A 17,875-nucleotide genomic window follows, 5' to 3' on the forward strand; every position below is an offset into this window, starting at 1 on the left:
GAACCAATCAACGCCTTGAGAAACGAAACGACGCAGCGCCAAGCCAACTAGCCAAATCAAGTGAGGCCGCAGCCAAATCTTCGATATTTTTGCGATTTTCGGTCTCAAATTTTCAGGAAACATTTATGACATATCAAATACTGAGAATAAGAAAAAAATTTGTTATCTTTTTCGCATATTTCGGTACATGCCCCCCCCCTAAATGTTAAAAAAATTGTCCTCGAAAATAAAAATTCCTTTTTTTTGTTCGCCTTCATAAATAAAAAGTGTTCCAGAAACATTTAAATTTTCAAAATTTGTATGTAAACATTACATACAGGCATATATATATATAAGAGCATCCATAATATATTTTTCATTTATTTACATTATATGCATCGGTGCATATATTTAAAGTAGCAGTTACAGTGGTAAAAAGGAAAGTCATTCAAATGTTAAGTTATTTTATATACATAGTGAAATTAAAAAAAGAGTAACTTATGTACTTTGAATTTACAAATTTTATACATCGTTATGCAGTATTCTTTTAATTGATTGTAAAGTAATTTCTAAAAATGTAACTACGATTTTGAAACAGTCGTAGAATTAGGCTCGGGTAATAACCCCAAAGTTTGTAAGCAAATCTGTGCTGCAATCGCTTTAGCCTGCTTTTTATTAGGACTTGCCACGCTTGGCTTATATTCGACTTCGTTCACTTTAACCTGAAATATAATATTATATATCAATAATGTGTAAAATTTATAGACGTAGAGGATAGGAATCGTTACATACCTTAAAGAGGAAATTTTTTTTATGATCCGGTCCACACTCAAAGCACAATTCATAAACTGGAGCGCCAAGTTTTCGCTTTGAACAATATTCTCCCAACAACGATACCGGATGCTTTCCTGCGATGATACATCGATTTCAATTTGTTCATATTATTCTATTAGGAATCATTGCATTGAAAGAAAATCGGTGTACCTTCTAAAGTTTTGATGGCTGGTACCAACGGCTTTGTAGCTTTTCCTACTTTCTGCCCGATATCTTGTTCCGAGACGAGGCCTCTTTTATCCAATTTTACTTCGAGCTGCAACGGCTCAAGTGTACCTTCTTTATTTTTTCCCAATCCCTCCCCTGGTCGCCAACCCATCTTCTGCAGTAATGCCATACCCATCCCACCCGAAACAGGTTGCGCAGATACTAATTGATCCTAAATAGTTGGTCAAGTTAGAGCTAATGAATATCGCAATGGCAATAAAGTTAAGAGATAAACATGACAATAAACATGTATATATATATATATATATATAACAAAAAGTAATAAAATATTTTTTGTTACTTTATGTCTAATAATGACATTTCAATGTAGTTTCAATCGATTGTATAAAATTCTCATTTTTCGGGTGAGGATACTTACCAAAGAAATTATAAATTCGACATCACGCCGCTGAAGTTGATTCTTCTCTGATGTAGCTACGTGCCTGTAACAAACCCTCAGGTGGATGCAGACTAATGCTAAATATCCCAGCTTTATGACAGAGAGATATAGAGTAACTCCTGATGAAATCCTATGATAGGAAGCTGATGATAATTAGCAATAATCTCACAAGAGCCCATTATATAAATGAACTTTCTATACAATTAATTTCCTTTCATTAGTGTGCCTTTTACTTATTGTAACGATTAGTAGTCATTATAATAGCACTTGATATTTCAATGTATAGTTTGTCCATATATATACAGAATAGGTATAAAATAATGGTGCTCCTGTGTCCATGCAGGCACAGAATCTATCTCTATATAAGAAATAGTCTGTGCCTGCATCACAGTTCCTATTGGATCAACATGACATTGATCTTCATAGGGACTGTACCTGAAAACTTGTTACAGGCAATATCAGTATCAGGCAATGCATTGTTAAGAGACAGAGACAGAGAGAGAGAGAGCGAGAGAGAGAGGGGGCGAGAGGGAGGGAGAGATAGATAGATAGATAGATAGATAGAGAGAGAGAGAGAGAGAGAGAGAGAGAGAGAGAGAGAGTTGTGATATCGCAAATCATACGTGTTAATATATGCATTCATACTCGGATATAATGTCGCCAATTATATCTGACATGTACATACATAATAAGATCGAGGATTGCTAGCAAAAGTTTTAATGATGAAATAAATATAGAACGACGAGTAATGAGACGTGATCAGATTGTAAATAATACTGTTACCTTACGAGCCCAAGCTTGATAACCTGACGTAAGTTCCGCAGGTGAGAGCACTTTGGCTCCCGTACTGCCAGTAAATTGCCCTGGCATTTGTTTACTTTCCGCCCACGTTTTCATCTATAACACACAATATAGGGCAAAAATACCAAACAATACAAGTATATTTCATGATCATAGGAGTATTACCTCATTTTGTGCTCGATACATTTCATTCTGAGCACACACGTCATTTGGGTTTTCTCTTAATTTCCTCATTGCTGCTAATCTTTGAGATACAATTGAACCAATGTCTATCGGCTGTAGATATAACATATATATACATTAATGCAATTATATTTTAAAACCAACTGAAAAATGTCCCTTCTTCCTTCCATACCTCTGCTGTTACTGGTTGGCAGAAGAGCGCTGATTGCACTGGAGGTACTGGTGTAGGTGGTGGAGGCATTACAGAAACTGGTTCACTCGGAACAGAAGCTGGTACAAATTGTTTCTTTGGTTCTGACTTTTTTGGTGTAACTGGTATCCATTCATTTTCTGTAGGAAACAAGAATTTGTATGGAACTGAGATAGAATGATATTTTCATATGCTTTCACTATAACAGGAACTTTACCACTTTTTCTATGATGTTGTCCACTGGATACAGGAAATTGTAAACGTAGTTGATTCGATGATTCTACTGTTTTTTCTTGGAATGTTTTTGTCGGCAATTGTTTCGCATCCTAAAGTATATCAATAGTTTGTTATGAATAAACATTATTAACATTTATGTCTTTTAAAATATATCGAACCCACCCGAATATTCATAATGATAGAACTAGGTCGACCTTTGAGCAAAAATGGATGGTGAAATCCTTTTTCAGATTCACTTCCATCCTCTTCCGAAGAGATACTAGAAAGTTCACCCAATGCTTCGGATTTTGATAATGATTTACAAAAGTCTAAAACAAGAAGATATATTTTGCTATTCATCATTGAAACATCATAATTTTGACTGGTAATTGAAATATTTACCTGTGAGCTCGTCTACAGTTTTCCCACCAGTTTGTATCGCAGCGATAGCTTTGTCTTGTTGCGCCAGTGGTAATGTTCCTTGTTTAATCATATTTATTGCATTCTTTCTTGCAATTTCCAACAATTTCTTCTTATCAATCTCTATCCGTTCCCTGATATAATGCAAACATTAAATATTTAGGAATATATCACAAAATACTTATGTATACTAATAGAGCAGTAATACCAACTTCCGTTCTCTACTTCTACTTCGACCCCGCGCATATTTATCTCTGCTTCTATCATCACTACGACTCCTGTGTCTTCGTCTTTCTCGACTTTTCACAGACTCGCGTCTGTCGCCGCTCCTACTTTTATTATGCCCATCTCTACTCTTATCCCTTTGTTTATCCGTCCCTCTGCTTCTACTTCTATACAAGTCCATGCATGTTTGAGATTCAGATCTTCTCTTCTCTTGTAAATGGCAATTGTGATTACGTTTACTATCTCTGTTTATCGTGGTCTTTTGGTTATAATTATATGCTCTCTCTTTGTATTCGCTATCCATGTACAACTTTGACTTCTCTAATTCATCCAACTTTTTATCCGTACCTTCTAATCTTTTCTTCTCTTTTTCTCTCAAAATTAATCTTAAATCATTCCTCGCGGTTATTCCCCCTTTGGTAGGACTTGGCATTGTATTTTCTACTTTCTCCGAAGTTGGACTCAATGTTGGTGATCTGAGCGAAATGCATCGCACTGGACTAGGACTTAATGTCGGGGTTCTATTGTCCGTGCTGCTATCGGACAATTCACCATCTTCCATCCTCGCTGCCCTTTCTTTTTCTTTGTTCTCTATTTCTTTCACCGTCTCGTTATAAACAGCACTGTTCTTGAGGTCTTTTATTAAGATCTTTCCTTGAACTGTTTGCTTCGGTTTTTCTACGTACAAAAAGAATATTTAGCAGCAATGTGTATTATAAAATCTGAATGTAACTGTTAAATTATACCAACCAAGAATTTTAGGTATCAACGGCTCCTCGGATTCATCTTGAATCTTTTTTGAAAGTGGTGGTAGCAAAGGGCTCTTGGAGCCCATCGCACGAGTGCCTTCTAACCCTGGTTCTTTTTTAACCGACAACACTTGGTCAAAATTTGTCAATGCGTCTGAATTGTTCTTATCTAACCCATCTTTATTACGACCTTTCCTTTTTACATTGTCAGTGGTAAATTTGGGTATCTTATTTTTAGGCTCTTCAGAATCCGATGACCTGCTGGAATCATTTTCGTGCTTCCGTTTCGCTTTCTTTTTATGTTTCTTCTTCTTCTTGACATCTAGAGATTACAACAAGAAAAGATTATATACTTACAACTATTAAACAATGTACACACCCAATTTCTAATTATCAATTATATTTTACTTTCAAGGTCACTGTTGCTCTCGGAGGAATTACGTTTTGACTTCTTTTTATGCTTTTTATCCTTATGTTTATGTTTCTTTTTAGTTTTCTTCTTCTTGACCTGAGTCCTCTTCTGAGGTTTCTCAACTTTGACACTAGCATTTGGAACCTGTTGATCGGTGTTCTCTGGTGATGCTATTTCTTCTTCAGCATCGAACGTACTAAATAACTCTGTTAATATTTCATTCGACGACTTCTCCGGTAATCCGGGCTCCGGCTTAATCTTTATTCTATCAACACCGACAGTTGTGATTAGGTTCGCGATATCAAACAAATCTCCCATTACTGACGCTCGTTCATTTTAATACACTGCGGAAAGAACTTAAACGCCAAATTAACACTTTTGCGAACTTGAGATCTTAACACAGACCATATTCAACTGTAGTACTACAGCATCACGAGAACCATCGCGTCGAACCAGCGATCGCCATTTATATTACGATCATTCCCACTACATACTGCGCACATTGCATTCGAAGCAGCGACATCTCTTTTATCAAAGTTGGGAAAAACTTTTAACATTTTAACTATAAAAAATTTTGCGACGCATCGCAGTTGAAGAGTGAAGACTTTATTTCCCATTTCAAATTATTTTATTCTATTCGAAATTTAAATATTTTAATTTTCGATAGAACACATTCATCGGTCGATGTAATTCCATTCTCTTAAATTTGAAACTAGACACAGAAGTATGAAAAATATGTCAAACTTCAAATTTTAAATTGCAAATAAAAGGGACATAAAATCAAAATAGGTACATATGTAATGCAGAAATCTAACCCTTGCGGCGGGGCAAGTATTGAACGGTATTGAACAACACGTTCGATCTAGGGACAACGTTCCAACTATATACACGTTTTCTACACTATTCCCGCACGCATTAGGAAGGCATTGAAGGCAACAAAGTTGCAAATGTCAATTTTTTCAATATCGTTGCAAACAGAATTGGGCTGTTTGAGAAATTAAATGCCGGTTTGCAATTTTAAAAGAAGCATTGGGGTGTTTCAAATGTCCCTAAAGTAAACGCGCGGGTCAATTCTTCTCCTGCTGTGATAGGCGTGAAAACGCGCTAATGCCAGACAGACTTTTAAATGCTTTTCGAGCAAGAAACTGTCATTACCGTAATTACCGGGCAGAAAGTTTAAGATGGAAACGTAGGTGTGCATATAGAAATACACACCCAAACACTTGTTTTTATAATATACGTTACACAATAGTTAATTACAGTTACTTAACGTTCTGCTCATATTGACGGTAACTAAGGTAGTTTACACTGGCTTATACGGGATCGTTTGTTCACTCTGAACATTTAAGTATTTAGTAAACAGGTTTTTTTATACGTGCAATATGTTTTCATCCAGTGTAAGACATAATTATTATAGAGGGAATATGGTAAGTACCTTGCAAATTTTTTATATGTGGCATATGATTTTAATAATACATCTATTCCGCAGATTAATCCAAGAAGGGTGCAATTAATGTTGCAAGTATCAAGGTAAATAACTTAAAAGCAAAATTGATTTTTGTTTTGCATATATTTCATTATTACAGGAGTACAACCACCCGACAGGACGAAGAATATCAATATATTAAAAGAAGTGAAACTCCCACAATGCACTTTCAACAATCTCTGCCACGTTTGCCAATTCCCAAATTAACAGACACATGCGCAAGATATTTAAACGCGCAGACACCTTTGTTACCTAAAGAACAATTGGAGAAAACCATGGCTTATGTTGATGAATTTCTTATTAAAGATGGTTGCGCTTTGCACGAGCAGCTTGTTGAAAAAGATGCTAAAAATCTTCATACTAGCTACATCAGCGAACCTTGGTTTAATATGTATCTAAGAGACCGTAAGCCTTTACCCATCAATTACAATCCCTTCATAGTCTTTGTACCAGAAAGTAATTCGACGTATAACGTGCAGTTAGTGAAGGCTACCAATCTTATTATATCATCGTTAAGATTTATGAAATCATTGCGGGAACATATTCTACCACCAGAAGTGTTCCATTTGAATCCCAAAAAGTCTGATACAAATTTGTTTCGTACAGTTACAAGATTGTTACCACCTCGGTTTAGTTGGTATGGAGCTTATTTGTTCAAGGTAAGGCAAATTTGTTTTTCATGTTGCGAGAAGAAATTGTTTAATATTTTTGGAAAAAAATCGTTATTACAGGCTTTTCCTCTAGACATGTCACAATATCACAATTTGTTTAATACCACGAGATTACCGAAAGTAGAAAAAGATGAGATTTATCAGGATACATCTGCGCGACATGTAATTGTGATGAGGAAAGGGCATTTCTACTCTTTCGATGTATTAGATGAAAATGGCTATATTTTGGAGCCAAAGACAATAGCAACTTGTCTAAAATCTATCTTGGAAGATGATAGACCAGCCAATAAAAGCCCGATTGGGGTACTTACAACTTCAGAGCGTAATCTGTGGGCTAATACGAGAGCACATTTATTGCAAATTGGTAATCAAGAGGTCTTACAAAAAATAGACTCTGCTATACTCCTGATGACACTGGACGATGAGTACATTGGTACCGATTATAACAAATTAGTTGGCACGTATCTCCATTCGGATGGAACAAACAGGTGGTTTGATAAATCATTTTCTGTAATTGTTACGCAAGATGGTTATGCTGGGATAAATTTTGAGCATTCATGGGGAGACGGAGTAGCTGTTCTAAGATACTTTAACGTAAGTAATTTCGAATTTTAGGAGGAAAGGTTGTAATATTTGATGGCATGTTTTTCATTAGGATGTAAAGGATGATATTTCAAATCGACCAAGATTTCATCCTAATGACATTCATCACCTCAAGGAAGGAACAGAAGATGTCCGAAAACTCGAATTTATTGTAGATGATAATATACAAGGGATTGTTGATACAGAAAAGAAAAAATACGAAGAATGGACTAAAGAACTAAGTATCGATCACATTATAGTTAACGAATTTGGTAAAGACGAATGTAAAAAATTTGGCGTAAGCCCGGACGCAATTATGCAATTGGCTTTCCAGTTAGCTTTATACTATATGAAGGGTTGCGTTGTACCGACATATGAATCTTGTAGTACGGCTGCGTTTAAACACGGAAGAACAGAAACTATTAGATCTTGTACAAAGGAAACAAAGGCGACGTGTGAAATCATGGCTTTGAAAAATAACAATTTATCAACAGCTGAATTGAAACAGTTAATAATCAACTGTAGTAACGTTCACAATGCGCTCACTAAGGATGCGGCTATGGGTAATAATTATACAGCACTATCGAAATGGTCTATTACTTTTGGCATTGAAATGTACGATGAGAAATCTTTTCACGCATATTTATAGGACAAGGATTCGATAGACATTTGTTCGCGTTGAGAAAAATTTGGGAACAATCGAATCTTCCACAGCCAGCCATTTTCAAAGACTCAGCGTATGAATATATAAACAATAACGTTTTGTCTACATCTACCCTTTCAAGTCCAGCCGTATTTGCTGGTGGTTTCGGACCAGTAATAAGAAATGGATACGGAATCGGGTAAGATGCACGTTTTTATTTTTTTTTTTTTAGAAACATGTTATCTGCCATCTGCTAATGTAGAAGGTAACGTTCCGAAACTTTGCTTGTAACACGTTCGTTCCATGTTTAGATACATGATCCAAGATAGCAGACTTGGCGCTGTTGTGACAGGTTACAATAATTATTGCAATGCAAATGAGTATGTAAAGTGTTTGGAACAAGCATTTAAAAGCATTCACCAAGTGTTGGCCCATCGCTGCTAACGGTGTTAGATATTTGTAATTGGCCTTCGTCGACTACTATTTGTAAGAACTTCTACCGCTGACGATTTAGATGCAGAATCATGAATTTTTATACATTGTTATTGAAAAGTTTTTTACTATTGTCAAGAGAATAAAGAATATTTTCCTTGTACATATAATGCGAAATGAATCTCCCTGATAAATACGAGTACATATATATACCATGTTTTATATAGATGTGTAACACGTACAAGTAAATATAATGTAGTAGTATTTTCATTTAGTACAACATTTCTGTTGATAAACATATATACATTAGATACATTAGAAGAAGAGCGCTAGAACGCACTCAAACTACCATAAACAGAAACAGTATTACATCAATAAATGTTATGCTATTACAAATAGTTATGTACAGAGATCATCATATCCGACACTAATAAGTTTGAATAATCCCTTAAATCATTTTCTATCAAACTTATATGCTTGGTCAAAATGTAGATGACGATTGTATGAGAAGATTTGTTTCATATTCATTCGAACAAAGGCATTCTTTTAAATTCTTTTCTATATTTATCCTTTCAACTTTTATCGTATTGCTGAACATGGAATGAAACACTGTGCTTTCCTGAACATACTGTTACAGTGGTGTATAATACTGCTCTTTACTCTAAATCTATACTTTATTTCCCATTTTTACCTTAGATGTCTACAAAAATGAGTTTATTAATATTTAACAGATAAAATGAGATATTTATAAGCGTATTTAAGTTACTTACCATATAAATGCCAACAATTAACCCAAAGAGTCCAATGGCGGAACCAAAGATTTCAACAATAAGAATCTTCACGAACAGAGCAGAATTAGCTGCATCTGCAAGAGCTGCACCCGAACCCACGATACCAACGGCTATACCACAGAATAGATTGACGAGACCAACGGCCATGCCAGCTCCGAACATTAGATACCCAGCTAGCCAATTCTGAACACGAATTTCTTCCTTTAAACTAGCTTCAGCAAAGTTAAACTGATCCAACATTCCAGATAAAACGATTGCAGTGATCAAACCATAAATGGCCACAGCTTCGCAAAATATTACAGAAATTAAGTTCTTTGTTTTAATCCTTGGGGCTTTCACGCCACCTCCAACGATCGACACTCCTGTCGTATGAATTCCCCTGAAACACTCGATTTATATTATCCGTTCGTCGTTTAATTACATATAAAAAACAGCATGAAACTCACAGTGCAGCGCCAACTACGGATAAGGCTACCGCAAGGCCAATACCAAGAGTTGCCCACATGTATGGAGACGAATTCTCCAGGAACCTAAAAGAATTTTCTTACAACAATGTGCGTTATTATTTTAAATGCTAATATGCAGAAACTTTTTACTCACCATGCGATACTAACGCGCTCTCCTTTCCCAGTGAATAGATGATATAATACTGTAAGAATTATTATCATATAGTGTATGAATAAAAATAGATTTTTCGACGACACAAGATATTGGTGGTTTCCTTTTCATTTGAAACGGAATACATATATAAATAAGGATTAATACCTAATACTAGAATTGTAGCAGAAGCAGTGGTCGCGAAGGTAGTGCCCAAAATGTATCTCATTGCGCTGTTTTTAGCTTTGTCGTTGCGCGCAAGACTTGAGACAAACGTAGTAACGTAAATGAACGAATGTCTATATCGATTTAAAGCATCAGTGAACCACGGACCCTTGTAATTCTTTAAAATAAGAACATTTCACTGTGGAATTGAAAGGGAAGCACTCACACCCGTTCTTATCATGTGACGTCTAGTACAGTCTAGTACCACTGGTACACCCAATGATTCGGTACACTAGTGACACCGATCGCAGAAAGACAGTATTAATATTCGACTTTTTAATTCCTTTAAAACAGCTGAAAACTTTCGCGGATAAATTAATTAACGTGTTCGTATTACGAACTGGATATACTACATATGTATGCGTACATGCTCTGGTCTGTGAAATATACACTTTATTTCTAAAATAAGTAAATCGTCGACCAAAATTGACTAAATTCTTGATTCGTAGAACAATTCAAAACGATTTATTCATTTCTGTTTAGAAATATTAAAAAATACATTCCGCATACCATTTATAATTTTTTGAAAAGTTTAAAGAAATGCATTATATTAATTTTTCTTCCTTTACTTTCACAAATGCACTTATACCCATTGCGCAGAAACAATCGTGCTAGAAGATATAATCCCGTTATAATTATATCGCGTGGGATAGCGATAGAATTCCATTTTATCCAAATATTTTTCATAAATTTAAGAGTTTAAACGAACGACACGATGTCCCGGAGGAAATTCTCCGCTATCTAATTTTAGAATTCGTCACAGCTCAATCGTCCCGTGTCTTGTACCCACGATAAAAGTGCGAGCGCTAATTTAATATAAATTGCATTGCAATTCATCGGTTCTATCAACAATATAAAATGTCTGTTGCCAAAGGGTAAGCGAGATTTTCGTTACGGCTCGTCAAACAATTTATATAAAATACGATTCGATCAGTGGCAAGGAGCAACGGAATTGATGGATTGATTAAATAGACCCAATCATTGAAAGCCTTTAAATCCAGTAACCGAATATCGTTCAGATGAAGTAACTCTTCTGTACGCGCGTAGAAATGGGAAACTATCGCTCGACCTATTTCAGTCTTCGATTAAATTACGTAGGTAAATTTAGAGAACTAAATTAAGGTGTGTCGGTTAGAAGCACGGTCGTTGAAGATATGCGACAGTCATTAGATTGGTACCGCTTCATACACGTAGTACATATTTCAGAACTACAGGCATAAAACTTTGCTCGTCATTACAAAGCAATTGAAGGGAACAAAGTGTTCTAATAAAAAATTAAAGTGATCGATTGGGTTTGCGGGCACCTGATTGAACCAGTCAAATCAACACCTACATGTATGTTTCATCTCCTTGTAAATTCCTCGCAGGTACAGTAAGTTTAGCGAATTCTTCAAGACCGCTCACGATGCTGCAGCGGTAGTGCCATTTGCGGGCCGCTTCCAAGAATCATCTACGAAAGGCGACAGAGAAGGAATGATAAAGGTTCTCATGGGAATACCCTGTATAGAGAGCGTAAGAATTGACGAGTCGTACACGGGTAAGGATGAAGTTAAAGCGGCAGAGCTTTATGGTAAAAGCCGCGAGACGGTTAACGATGATGGAGTTACGCACGAGGAAGGTAGAATTTGTATCCTTACCGAAACACTGTTTGCGGCCAGTGTAACCAGTAGATTCTTCCTGAATGCGCTTTTAGATTGCGCACGATACTGGTACAACTCTAAGGCTTTTGTTAATTGCCTAAGATGCTGTGAGTGCATGCTCGCGCTTCCCGCGAAACTTTATGATAAGACTACCGAGAGTGTGAGCGATTTCTTGGAAAGTAGAGAGGCATGCATGCATCTAGAGAAGGAATGTTCGAAAAGGTTGAAGGCGTCTGCTTCCCGGGGCAGAAATCGGCATAGGAAATGCAACTCGGGCGAAGGCTTCTCCTCGGGGAACCGCGACGCAGCGGTGCCAGTCGTCGACGGGAAACGGCACGCTGTTCTCGAAGCTTCTTCCGACGCCTTGGCCTTACAAATCAACGAGAAAAGGGGCCGACACCTTGTAGCTACCAGAAACATCAAAGCGGGAAGCGTTCTTATCGTTGAGCGACCGTTCTCTTTCAGTACCAATAAAGAGGCGCTCAAAAGAAACTGCCTTCACTGTCACGTTACTCTCAAATTAGAAGACAGCGTTAAGATCCCCTGCCATTCTTGTAGAACGGTTAGTAACGCGAATATGTACATCGAACGTTCCCACTCCTCGATATTCATTTTCACACTTATTATTTCCTGTGGAATTATTACCGCAGGTGTCTTTCTGCTCGGAAAAGTGTCGTAGGGAAGCATGGGAAACGTACCATCGGTACGAGTGCTCTGTACTTAATGCTTTCTACGAGGACGATTCCGTAGAAACGCAGAGACAAGCTTCGCATTTGTTACTGGCGTACAGGACCACGATCGTAGGCTCCTTATTTCCAAATGCTGTAAAACTGAACAACAATAATGCCGAGGACAGTGAAATCCCGTTCCTGGATGACAATTTCCTTCGATATCACGCTGCAAACATAAATAAAGAGTACAGCAAATTAGGGATAAGTGAAGTTTATAGTCCTCACGATTATCGTACCGTATTAGAGTTAGAAACTCATTGCGCGACTTTGGAACCAAATATAAATCTTATTCGCGCTATAGAAGCGATCTTTTTAGCAAAGTGTTTCACTTTTGTCTTGAGTAAGATGAACGTTGTTTGCTCGAAGGAAACATTCACCTCTTTGGCTGTAGCGATGCTGCACCATTTGCAAGCTGTTAATTGCAATGCTTACGAGATCGTGGAAAACGTGTACGACAAGGAAACGCACGCCTGGGAGCCGAGACACGTTGGCGGGGCAATATATCCATCGGTCAGCCTGGTGAATCATAGTTGTTATCCGAACGTGGTTCGTCATTCTTATCCATCAGGTAAGAAATACACCCCTTGCAAACTGATAACAATTTCTTATGTTCTGTGCACTCTGATATGCAGAAGTTGCATAAATTACGTTCACAGGCATAGTCGTGGTAAGAACATTATGCTTTATCGGTAAAGGTAGCGAGATTCTTGATTGCTATGGACCACATTTTCTTAGCGAGGGCAGATTACAGAGACGCGAATATTTGTGGAAAAAGTATCGTTTCCTGTGTGCATGCGAAGCTTGTACACAAAATTGGCAAAATCCGTTACCTAAAACAATGAATTATAAATGCAAGGCATGCTCCGAAATTATCGATGCGTTTACTGTAAACGAAAGAGATGAGCGAGATGTATTAACGAAGCGATGTCACAAGTGTAACGAGAAACTCGATTGTAGAAAAATCAACGATCAATTGCGGAAGTCAGTCGACAGAAGATTAAATGCGATTTCTAAGATGTACGAAGGCCAGTACATACAGGCTTTGCCTCTGTTGCTTGAGCACGTACACTTTATTGAAAAGTTCTTTGCTGCACCAAACATCGAAACTATCAAAACACAACAGTGTATCATTCAATGTTACAATCAATTTGGCTGTACCTCTCAATAACAGTAAAGTCGACATAGTTTTCATGCGTAGTTATATACATTGATACTACATGGTTTTGGATTTATATCACAAAGTGTCAAAAAAGAACCGAATCCATTACGATAATTTTTGCATTAAATACTATTCACACGTCGATTCTTGCGAGCAGTGCAAAATGTTACAAAAAAAAGAAGAAATAACAAATTGCTCTATATTCGCGATAGTTCATTCTTCTTCTTACACTTTACGATCATCGAGAAAGTTGAGGTTTCCCGTATTTAATTTTAAATAATTGCATCAATTTGAGATAAGGCTTTTAAAGTAGAGGCATGAGCAGATCAAGTTGTGGCATGAGCACCATTGGTATTATTAAATATTAATGGCAATACTTCTCTCTCTGAATATCAATGTTTGCTATAAATACACGTATTACGGTATTGTGTTGTTTTTTTATGCTTAAAAAGTGAAACTAAAAGAAAATGCGTAGATCTTAAAAATTAATGTTGTAGTTACAGAGACACTGCTTGCATGGGAAATAAATTATATACAGTAGTACGACGTACACGTAAATTCAGTCGTCGATTTATCTAACTAAAATGCCAAAATGTCTATATTGAACTATAACTTGATGACGTAAATAGTGTACGGGTTCAGTTACCACATGTGCGTCTCTCGAATTTCACTAATAATGTGGCCAGCTTGAGTTAGTGCCTGAAACACAAGACACACGTGCAGTCACATATAATTTGAAGTAGCGAATTCTGGAAGACCGAACAACACCTAGTTATTAATGCGAATATACCTTTAGCATGTCTGCCGCTTCCTTGCGTCTAATAGCAACATGTTCACTCTCGTTTAAGAGTACCTCGGCGTGGTCCGACTTGTACAAATGTGTTACGAGTTCGCTTTGTAAGTTATCTTTTACATAGTTGACTAGGAAATGCATGACAGCTTTCGGAACGCTATCTTGTATAGATTTTCGTACGATATAAAAGTATGATTTTATTAATCTCTCTGCAAAGTTAAACGTATGTATATAAATAAATGGAATAAAGTATCGGTTTCATTGAGAAAACTCTAAAACCCTTGTTATTCATACCGATAACATCACAGTCTCGTTGCTCCCGCTCACTGAGTTTGCGAGGTGTCTGCATCGGTACCTCTGGAAGTAAGTTTACCGGTTTCTGCTGTGGAGATGATTTCTGCAACTCAATCATTAAATTTGGATGAGGAGATTCGCTATTTTCACGATTTCGTATTGGGGAACTGTCGATCGAACTTGTTGAATCGCTTCTTCCTTGAGGCAACTTGTTTAGCAGCCAGTGATTCTGATATCCTTGTTGGTCCTTACTCTGCTCGGAAAAGGATGCCACATCGTCTTGACTGTTAATCGACTTTACATTCTGTTAGGGACATGTTATGTTTTTAGTTACATGGCACGCCGGAGAAACTGATACACGAATTTTGATATTTCAAATGTTATAAATCTTTTTCAGTTAAACACGAAATTACCGATTTTAGTGTGCGTACGTATATGGAAGCAATTAGTTTCTACATCCAAAGTATTTAAAAGGGATTATGTTTTTTCTTTCTAGTTACTTACTACATCGTTTGGAATTATAGTGTTTGATACGTTTATGGTAGGAGGAAGTCTTCTGTTGTGTTTCACGTGATCCGCATCAGAATTTTTAAGCAAGGACGATACAAGAGCAGCGTCTTTATGAAAATCTGGGTGCTTGGTATTGATGTATGCTAGCTCTATAGCAACCAAATTTTCAACCATGTGATTAGTAGGTGGGAGACGTCGACGTAACAAATGCGTCACAACATCGACAATGCGTTCGTGTAACTTTGGGAAACGTAACATCTCTTGTTGCACCTCGGTGCCGCAGTGTTGTATAATTCGTTGCATTTCCTCGTGCACGAGCTCCACACACCGTAGCGAGGGGTCCTCGAGTCTTCGAATTTGCCGTTTAACCAACAATTCAAAAGAGACCTCCGGTATAAATAAAGCGGGTCTTGGGCCAGTTGCGTTTCGAATGGCCGTTAAAATATCCATCTTCGTCAGACCCGCCAGCGGGTGAATAGAATCGAGCGTCTTACCAAATGTTTCATGAAAAATATAACAAATTCGAGCACCGCCGCACAATTCCGTCGTCTCTATGTTTCTGGCCGTTCCTTCGATCGTGGAGCAATAACTACTCGCAAACTTTGTAATAATCTGAAGCAACGTCTGGCTCTTGTCGCTCACGTCTTCCCCATACGAATTAAGTAGAGTTTGAAATTGTGAAACCATCACATTTACTCTCGTCTATTTTTAAAAAACATAAGTTCTACCAAATTATGCTCATTTTAGTTTTCTCTAGCTATGTATCGTAAGCTATTAGTATTCAGTCAGCGTTGTTACCTTTAACTCTGGAAGGCAATCCCGAATATGGTGCATGAGTAAGCGATTTAAAGTCTTAGCCAAATAAGGGGTCCCGTTTCTATTCGCCAAAGTAGGATATTTGCGTTGTAAAAACGCAGCTTCATCCTTCAGTGCATCTTTAATACTTTTATTGTTCATTATATCTTGCTGAGAACGATTAACCACGCCAATAATTCCCAATTTTACGGGAATTACTCTGCCGCATAGTATGTCTATAGCATCGGTTCCTAGAGTAACGAAAAACATAGTGATTTTATAATTCGTTAAAATAATAAAACAATAATTTTAAACAGTAAAATTACCTGCATCCATAAGGTCTAACTTAGTCACAACGGCTAATGTACGTCGCCCATCTGGATCTACGTCCTTGCTAAGTTTTAAACTTTCGCTTGTGGCCATGTCGGTGTTGGCAGTGACGACAGCTAATATAATAGAGTTAGGATTACATATATATTTCAACACAAGTTGGCGTATTTGACTCTCGATATCTTCAGGCTGATCGCCGACTGGCACCTTCGTGATACCAGGAAGGTCTATAAGCGTCAGATTAACAACAAACGTTGAATATATCTTCAAATTAATTGGTTCTGGACAAATTCCTTTATTAGACCCAGCCATGCGTTCCGTTTCCGCTTCTATTTCCTTACGAATCTCATCAAAATTTGTAAAAATTTTATGTTTTGTGTGTAGAAACGTGCCCCATTCCTCTAGATCCAATGTTCCATTTTCTGCAGTTCTGTGCTCGCGATCATCTTTAGGTGTATAAATAAGTTGCAATACTAATGGACGTCGAGTAACTATGCCAGTACCTCGTGGTAAAAACGATCGACCAACCAGACTTTCGATAACAGACGACTTTCCTGAGCTCTAAAAAGAAAATTAACATTTCATTTGAAATAAAAGGCATTCTATGATATTTGCATGGTAAGAAACAGTTCAAAACACTCGAGTAAAGTATGTGTATTTATAAATTTACATCGAGTGTCTACTGTGATATAAGTCTGTTACATTCTACACCGATTAAAATGTCAAATTATAATCTAATGTTTTGTTTGGGAATTATTGATAGTATTAGTATAATAGAAGACACTGTTTCAAAGGTACACACTACGTATGATTTGAAAAAATGTGCATCATAAGCAGGTCTAAAGAAAGTAACAATATAAATTATTGGTTTCATTGACGGTGCAGTTTTATCTATCGAAAGGAAAAAAATTTAAATGTAGATCGTAATCGCAATAGATCGCACAGACCTCGTATCGTTAATTCAAAAATATCAACTCACCTGTGTGCCAAGCACGACAATTTCGGGTAATTGTATAGCATCGGCACCGACAGTGTTAAATACATCTTGCAATTTATTTATTACTGGTATCAAAGCTTCCATCGCAGGATGAATAAGCGCAAGGTAAATCGATCGAGACAGTTACGCGGTACGAGCCGGTGAGAAATGGCTTTTCGTTATAGGTGAGCCTGTAATTACATGCGTCGCTGATAGTACTAAATTCTTTCCCGACGAAATCGCGATCGTTTCCAAGCGTTACTGGCTGCTGCAGTGATTTCTAGCGTTCCAAAAATTTCCGTTAAAATCACTGTAACAATTCTACACCTGCTGTTCCCAACCACCCTTTGCCTGCTCCATAGTCCACACGCGTGCGCATCCTAAGCTTCAACGCGACTCGTGCGAATTTCAATTGAAGTGCTTAAGGTAATGTTTCCATTGTCACATCTGCAGAAAGTGTATATCTCATTAAGTGTACGATAAATTGTAAATATCAATTTGATAAATACGTTAATGTTATCGACAGGGAAGACGTGAAAATACTAACGAAACATGTATAATCGTGTAGAATTGCGGGGACATGAGAACCAGCCAAAACTATAGA

At 37.2% G+C, this 17,875-nt stretch overlaps 5 protein-coding genes across 10 annotated transcripts; 2 read left to right on the forward strand and 3 right to left on the reverse strand.

The window, feature by feature from the left end:
* Positions 1–340: 340 nt before the first annotated feature.
* LOC143368960 (uncharacterized) lies at positions 341–5,097 on the reverse strand. 3 transcript variants are annotated; one of them, XM_076812226.1, is made up of 13 exons: positions 4,613–5,097; positions 4,206–4,526; positions 3,443–4,133; positions 3,213–3,364; positions 2,994–3,139; positions 2,812–2,920; positions 2,577–2,734; positions 2,387–2,497; positions 2,204–2,317; positions 1,400–1,510; positions 964–1,192; positions 772–887; positions 341–701 (listed from the first exon to the last, which is right to left on the reverse strand). In XM_076812226.1, exons 1-13 carry the CDS (start codon positions 4,932–4,934, stop codon positions 561–563), a joined length of 2,721 nt encoding a protein of 906 aa, XP_076668341.1. In that variant the 5' UTR covers positions 4,935–5,097; the 3' UTR covers positions 341–560. The 3 variants fall into 3 exon arrangements, with proteins under 3 accessions (XP_076668341.1, XP_076668342.1, XP_076668343.1); XM_076812227.1 differs by lacking the exon at positions 1,400–1,510 and having other exon boundaries at positions 4,613–5,096; XM_076812228.1 differs by lacking the exons at positions 341–701; positions 772–887 and having other exon boundaries at positions 1,053–1,192; positions 1,400–1,550.
* Positions 5,098–5,175: 78 nt separating this feature from the next.
* Positions 5,176–8,600, forward strand: Cpt2 (Carnitine palmitoyltransferase 2). Of its 2 annotated transcripts, none has more exons than XM_076812236.1 (7): positions 5,176–5,405; positions 6,106–6,146; positions 6,203–6,761; positions 6,834–7,367; positions 7,429–7,918; positions 8,005–8,197; positions 8,310–8,600. In XM_076812236.1, exons 2-7 carry the CDS (start codon positions 6,130–6,132, stop codon positions 8,440–8,442), a joined length of 1,926 nt encoding a protein of 641 aa, XP_076668351.1. In that variant the 5' UTR covers positions 5,176–5,405; positions 6,106–6,129; the 3' UTR covers positions 8,443–8,600. The 2 variants fall into 2 exon arrangements, with proteins under 2 accessions (XP_076668351.1, XP_076668350.1); XM_076812235.1 differs by lacking the exon at positions 5,176–5,405 and adding an exon at positions 5,538–6,043.
* On the reverse strand, positions 8,194–10,258 carry LOC143368970 (V-type proton ATPase 21 kDa proteolipid subunit c''). Its single transcript, XM_076812256.1, has 5 exons — positions 9,987–10,258; positions 9,822–9,870; positions 9,668–9,751; positions 9,201–9,600; positions 8,194–9,130 (listed from the first exon to the last, which is right to left on the reverse strand). The coding sequence occupies exons 1-5, from the start codon at positions 10,045–10,047 to the stop codon at positions 9,098–9,100; spliced, it is 627 nt and encodes a 208-aa protein (XP_076668371.1). The 5' UTR covers positions 10,048–10,258; the 3' UTR covers positions 8,194–9,097.
* Positions 10,259–10,785: 527 nt separating this feature from the next.
* On the forward strand, positions 10,786–13,765 carry LOC143368963 (protein-lysine N-methyltransferase SMYD4). Of its 2 annotated transcripts, none has more exons than XM_076812234.1 (4): positions 10,786–11,137; positions 11,411–12,245; positions 12,334–12,982; positions 13,071–13,765. In XM_076812234.1, exons 2-4 carry the CDS (start codon positions 11,517–11,519, stop codon positions 13,580–13,582), a joined length of 1,890 nt encoding a protein of 629 aa, XP_076668349.1. In that variant the 5' UTR covers positions 10,786–11,137; positions 11,411–11,516; the 3' UTR covers positions 13,583–13,765. The 2 variants fall into 2 exon arrangements, with proteins under 2 accessions (XP_076668349.1, XP_076668348.1); XM_076812233.1 differs by having other exon boundaries at positions 10,796–10,918.
* Positions 13,464–17,678, reverse strand: Drp1 (dynamin related protein 1). Of its 2 annotated transcripts, none has more exons than XM_076812231.1 (7): positions 17,275–17,678; positions 16,292–16,856; positions 15,969–16,216; positions 15,165–15,872; positions 14,661–14,913; positions 14,364–14,575; positions 13,464–14,272 (listed from the first exon to the last, which is right to left on the reverse strand). In XM_076812231.1, exons 1-7 carry the CDS (start codon positions 17,374–17,376, stop codon positions 14,216–14,218), a joined length of 2,145 nt encoding a protein of 714 aa, XP_076668346.1. In that variant the 5' UTR covers positions 17,377–17,678; the 3' UTR covers positions 13,464–14,215. The 2 variants fall into 2 exon arrangements, with proteins under 2 accessions (XP_076668346.1, XP_076668345.1); XM_076812230.1 differs by having other exon boundaries at positions 14,661–14,964; positions 17,275–17,677.
* Positions 17,679–17,875: the final 197 nt, after the last annotated feature.

Source organism: Andrena cerasifolii, chromosome 5, assembly GCF_050908995.1.
Source record: "Andrena cerasifolii isolate SP2316 chromosome 5, iyAndCera1_principal, whole genome shotgun sequence".
Classification (NCBI taxonomy): Eukaryota; Metazoa; Arthropoda; class Insecta; order Hymenoptera; family Andrenidae; genus Andrena; species Andrena cerasifolii.